The sequence below is a fragment of the Schistosoma haematobium genome, chromosome 5 (assembly GCF_000699445.3).
Source record: "Schistosoma haematobium chromosome 5, whole genome shotgun sequence".
NCBI lineage: Eukaryota > Metazoa > Platyhelminthes > Trematoda > Strigeidida > Schistosomatidae > Schistosoma > Schistosoma haematobium.
This window is the reverse complement of record NC_067200.1, coordinates 6,745,186-6,751,449: the sequence shown is the minus strand read 5'-3', so window position 1 is coordinate 6,751,449 and position 6,264 is coordinate 6,745,186. Positions and strand designations below refer to the sequence as shown.

General features: G+C 38.4%; 1 protein-coding gene across 1 annotated transcript in view; it reads right to left on the bottom strand.

Annotated features, from left to right (window-relative positions):
* MS3_00011117 (uncharacterized protein) overlaps positions 1–2,902 on the bottom strand; it is a gene marked incomplete at both ends in the record, with an annotated part of 27,395 nt that extends 24,493 nt beyond the window's left edge. The window contains one exon of the mRNA XM_051219525.1: positions 2,862–2,902. Coding sequence (XP_051064780.1) covers positions 2,862–2,902 — 41 coding nt within the window. The remainder of the gene's footprint in view (positions 1–2,861) is intronic.
* Between the last annotated feature and the right edge of the window lie 3,362 nt (positions 2,903–6,264).

The window sequence follows — 6,264 nt, the reverse complement described above, 5'->3', positions numbered from 1 at the left end:
TAAGTTCACATTTGATGTGAACATTCAGTTGTAAAGTGCATTCACAATAGTTTGAAGTAAACTGGTTGTTTCATAGTGATGAGTGGTTCTGATGGTTTGGTGTTCACGGTGAGATGTGGAGACCTTGTGTCCGACCAGTAGTGAGATTGTGTGTGCGCTTTAGTGAGAAGTATTGAACTATCATGAAACGTCTTTCCAGTGTTTGATGAAAATCCTAACATTTCTTCAACCATAATATATGTCACCAATACACCGTGTCATTTGAATGAAGTCCTCTTCATCGATCTGCACGATTAGTATGATTATATGGATGAAGCTTGACGGAATAGTTAGTTGACTCCTCACTCTCCACTGAATCATACCACCCACATTTCAAAATCCGTTTTTTACTCAAAGACCATTATTCACTCCCTACAGACAAATCAGTGGTGATTGACAGAATATTAACCAATAGTACAGCAGCTTGCTAAGAAAAGAATTGTTTACTACGTGGGAAATGTTTATTAAACAATTCGACCTAAGTGAGAATCTATGACAATTAGAAGTATTGGGATTAATGTACTAACTAGAAATCACCAAAATACCACAATTTAAGGTAAGTAGAACTGGATGAGCACAAATGAGAGTATTATATTTGGAATTCGCAATGAGTGGGAAATCAAGTACGGAGGACTCTCCCCAATTTCGGCCGTACCAGAGCATCTGGGGGCTTAAACATGTCGGCATCGAGACTTCAAAATACTTAGCCATGTAATTGACTTCTATGACGAAATAATAGTTTAGTAATTGATTGTCCAATTTTTATTAAATCCTAAGATGGATACATATATATAAAGAAATGAATGATGAACGATTTACTATAATTCCTTTCCGTATACAAGAGTCAGGTGGACTGTGCATGATAGTAACAACCACTGAAAAATACAGATTCAAAGTGAAGTTCATTATTTGTCATATATTATAAACAGATCGATGACTTGTATTCACCACTGTTCATCGAGTGTTCAACGATCACACTCGTGAACGATTCACATCTTCTCAAATACTGTTTCAAAGAACCCATGTTGTCATCAACCCAACCATTACACACAAAATCAAACTGTGCTAAACTTCTCATTTATCATGTGACAATATTTATAGTTCCATATAAAAATACAAAAGTCGTCAGTATGAATCACTTTGTTATATTTTCCTATTCCATTATTTTACAGATTTCCGATTCAGTGAATCACTGTTTAATCAAGTTGAATAAAGCATTTGGACGCACTTTAACTCCAGAACAAGTTTATTCACTTTGTTAGTGATGATATTGTGTAGTTTGTGATACTAACTTACTGTTGAACAATCTGTCCCTTCGTTCTCTTTCTATCTTTTTCAATCTCTATAATTCTATTCATTTGGAATAGTCAGTAGAAGAGAGATGTGACTGAACATTAGACAAATTTATTACAGGAACAAGGAGAGTCACATGAGACTGGACACCATCACAGTGGTTCTGATGGTTAGGTGATCGTGGTGAGACGTGGAGTCCTTGTGTCTGATCAGTAATGAGGTTGTGTGGGCGCCTTAGTGAGGAGTATTAAACTAGCATGAAACGTTCCTCCAATGCTTCATGAACATCTTAGAATTTCTTCAACTATAATATATATCACAAATACACCGTGTCACTTGAACACAGTCTCATTCATCGATCTGAACGATTAGTATGGTTATATGGCTAGTTGACTCCTCAATTTCGAGTGAATCATACCACCCACATTTCAAAATCCGATTTCATTCAGAGATTATCAATTTCGAATGGTAAGGATTATTCACTCCCTACAAACAAATCAGTGGTGATTGAGAGAGTATCAACTACTAGTACAGCAGCTTGCTAAGAAAAGAATAATTTACTAAGTAGAAAATGTTTATTGAACAATTCGACCTCGGTGAAAATCTATGATAATTAGAAGTTTTGGGATGAATGTACTAACTAGAAATTTCCGAAATACCACAATTTAAGGTAAGTAGAACTGGATGAGCACAAATGAGAGTACTATATTTGGAATTCGCAATGAGTGGGAAATCAAGTACGGAGGAATTATTCGTTTGCACAAGTACCACAAAATCATGTGCACTTGTTGTGAAGGTACAAGTTGAGTTGTGAAAGGAATATTAGAATAGTGATAACAAATCTGTGTTATACGGCTTCAAAGGTGTCTTTGTTAGAGATATTAGACTTGTTCCATACAGACATTCATAAATTGTGTTAATATTTACATCTATGCTTAGCTCAATCATATTCGACTTTGTAATACATTGTGATGACTGATTTGTATCAGTTCTTGGCTTTTGACCTAGGTTATTCTGCATTGGAACTTTCAACCTGTTTGTTTGAATTTGAAGCTACTTTCGTGTAATTTAGCTACGCCGAGCATATTTCAAGCTTACTTTCTACTGTAGTGTATGTAGAATGTTTCTATTACAGTTTGAATTTTAACATGTTCAGGAAGTATTGGAGAGATGTTTAATGATAGTTCAATACTTCTCACTAAAGCGCACACACAATCTCACTACTGGTCGGACACAAGGTCTCCACATCTCACCGTGAACACCAAACCATCAGAACCACTCATCACTATGAAACAACCAGTTTACTTCAAACTATTGTGAATGCACTTTACAACTGAATGTTCACATCAAATGTGAACTTAAAGGTCAACCTCGTTTGATAAACAATTAGCATGATGGATGTGGTATCTAGTGATAGTGTGGGACAACTCAATTACTAAACGTCACTCTTACTAACAATCATCAGTGAATTTACGAATTACATTTCGAATGTCAATTATTCATAACATGTAATCGTTCACACGCATTACTCTTGTATAGTTAACATTCCAATATTCGTTATATCACACATTTTGAGTCAATAATGCACCAATATTATTAGTGTATATTATTGAGTTTCATAATTTATTTGACGATCTGACGTTCGTTAGACATTCATCAAACACCAATCTCCACAAACTCTTCACACCAAAAGTAGTCACCCACACACTACTGTCTAGAGGTGACTGTCACAATTCTTGGACAAAACCGTCACCAATGAATCACGATCACGTCACGTGGGAATCAATCAACTACAATCAACATTACAAGAATTTTGAATAATGTCACAGATCGTGCAATGTTAGATATGTGAACGACTATAAAGCCGCTCAATTGCTGAGCACTCACCACAACTGAGTCTCTTGTGTTATATCCCTAGTGTTGAGGTCGTGTATGTTGACTGTTCAGCAGTTCCATATTGGAATGTAACGGATGTTCAACTGTTGTCTAAACATTAACAGTTCGTGATGTAGATTTCGATCTATGATACTGTATATGAAGAGGATCATCTGTATGTATGCGAGAGAGAGATTGTGAGAGTTAGGGTGCGATGTGTTAAGGCAGTACCATATTCATTATTGCCATCCTTCTGTTACTCCTCTTCTGTGTTTCCACAATTTGTAATGTGACTCTACTTGTTCGTGTAATAAATGTGTCTAATGTTGGTCACATTTGAAATGAATAGAATTATAGAGATTGAAAAAGATAGAAAGAGAACGAAGGGACAGATTGTTCAACAGTAAGTTAGTATCACAAACTACACAATATCATCACTAACAAAGTGAATAAACTTGTTCTGGAGTTAAAGTGCGTCCAAATGCTTTATTCAACTTGATTAAACAGTGATTCACTGAATCGGAAATCTGTAAAATAATGGAATAGGAAAATATAACAAAGTGATTCATACTGACGACTATTGTATTTTTATATGGAACTATAAATATTGTCACATGATAAATGAGAAGTTTAGCACAGTTTGATTTTGTGTGTAATGGTTGGGTTGATGACAACATGGGTTCTTTGAAACAGTATTTGAGAAGATGTGAATCGTTCACGAGTGTGATCGTTGAACACTCGATGAACAGTGGTGAATACAAGTCATCGATCTGTTTATAATATATGACAAATAATGAACTTCACTTTGAATCTGTATTTTTCAGTGGTTGTTACTATCATGCACAGTCCACCTGACTCTTGTATACGGAAAGGAATTATAGTAAATCGTTCATCATTCATTCCATTATGTATATGTTTCCAATATATATGCACCACACAAAACAATGAAAATTCGAGAGGAATACAAAGAAAAAAAGCTAAGGAGTGCAACAAAAAAAAGAGAGAACAATAACGAAGAGATTGGTGTAAGGTAGTGTGGTAGTAACGAGGGAACGAAAAGGTACAATCAGAAGAAATCTTTCTGGTAAGGGAGACACAACCACTTTTTATGAAGAAAGTAAAAGAAGGTTACAGCAGGATCGCCACTGGCTTCTATTCTGAGCCATATCTGATAACGTCTCTAGCCACTGTGTTGCACCATCTCTCAGAGTCGTAAAAAACCAACAAAAGCCAGTCCTTTGCAGCTTTCTTTCATACCACGACACCATCTCATATACTGACCACCTCTCCGCTTCTTCCAACCAGTCCCAGAGTCGGCAAATAATGCACGACGTGGAATTCTCTGGGACGACATTCGTAGAACATGTCCAAGCCACCGAAGTCGGTGTTTCAAGATGGTGACACCAATTGAATTATCATCTCTGTGCCCGAACACACAATGCCGAACCTCTGCATTACTGACATGGTGTTGCCACTGAATGTCAGCAATCCTTCGGAGACAGCGATGATCGAACACAGAGAGTCGTCTAACGTCCTCAACTCGGAGAAGCCAGGTTTCATAAGCATAGAGCAAAACTGCTCTCACCGACGCGTTGTAGATCCGACCATTTACAGCCAGACTAACATCACGAAGGCGCCAAGGTGGCCCAGATTGGCATAAGCCGCTATGGCTTTCGCTATACGTGCATTGATTTCATCACTCACACCCCCACCAGCACTTATGCAGCTACCCAGATACACGAACTTCTCGACCACTTCTATCTGCTTACCATCCAGGGTGAGTACAGGGTTAGAATCCTGCCAGTCTTGTAGAAGTACTTTGCACTTCGAAGGTGCAAAGCACGTACCATACCTACGGACACTGATTGCCAACTGATTAAGTGCAGATTGCATGCCTTGGGCATTATCGCACAGTAAGACAATATCGTCTGCATACTCAAGGTCGAGAAGTCTTTCTCCAGGCAACAGATCCACACCACCATTACTTACATTCATCAGAGCTGTTTCCAGAATGTCATCGATGGCAAAGTTGAAGAGGAATGGTGAGATTGGGCAACCCTGCCTAACCCCACTGCTCGAATGGAACAATGGAGAGAGGTGGTTGTATCCCTCACTCTACCTGAGGTGTTTTTATATAGGGCTTTTAGGATGTTAACAAACTTCTCAGGCACACCCTGCTTCAACAGACAATCCCAGAGAACAGACCTGGCCGACGAATCGAAGACAAACGACGAAGTATGACGGAAGCCAAGGTAGGTACATACACATATATAAATATATATATATATATACTCTCTGGCAAAATGACGGAAGCCAAGGTAAGTACATACATATATATATATATATACTCTCTGGCAAAATGAACCCTATTCATAGTCACCTTGCCATTACAATTTGGCATCACTCTGGAGCTCAGACCCGCCCCCATCGAGCAGAGCACTTTATGATGCTTAACAACAAACAACCATAGTTATTCTCACCACTCACGTCGCCAACTCTCTCCCTCTACAAAACACTAACAACACCAACAAACGATTGCATCGTCACCACAGAATTACTCTTTCTTATTACAAACATCACAATCCTCACCACCAACGAACACTTACACACAAACACACACACACACACAATGTGATCAATACTTCGGCATACAACACACGATCATATTCACATCTGTCTAACTAACGATTTTGATACTGTCGCGAAATCACACTATCGTCTACATTCGCAACTTCAATTTACCATCATTCGGAGCCCAGTCAGTTGCGTCACATTGAATGGGTGCTGGTCACGATGATCATCATCATCATCATTCACTGATCATCACAAACCACACACAACATCACCAACTAATCGCACCCGTTCTCAGTTGAAACACCAACACTAACAGTATTGTTAACAGAATAAATAATCCAATTTCACTACTCACCCCAGAACAGATCGATCCAACATTAATCGGTTCAACCAACTCTGTTCACACCGAGTTAGTTGCTTCACGTAGAAAAACACAACACCACCTCACTTCATTTCATCTGGCACACACACACGCGCGCGCGC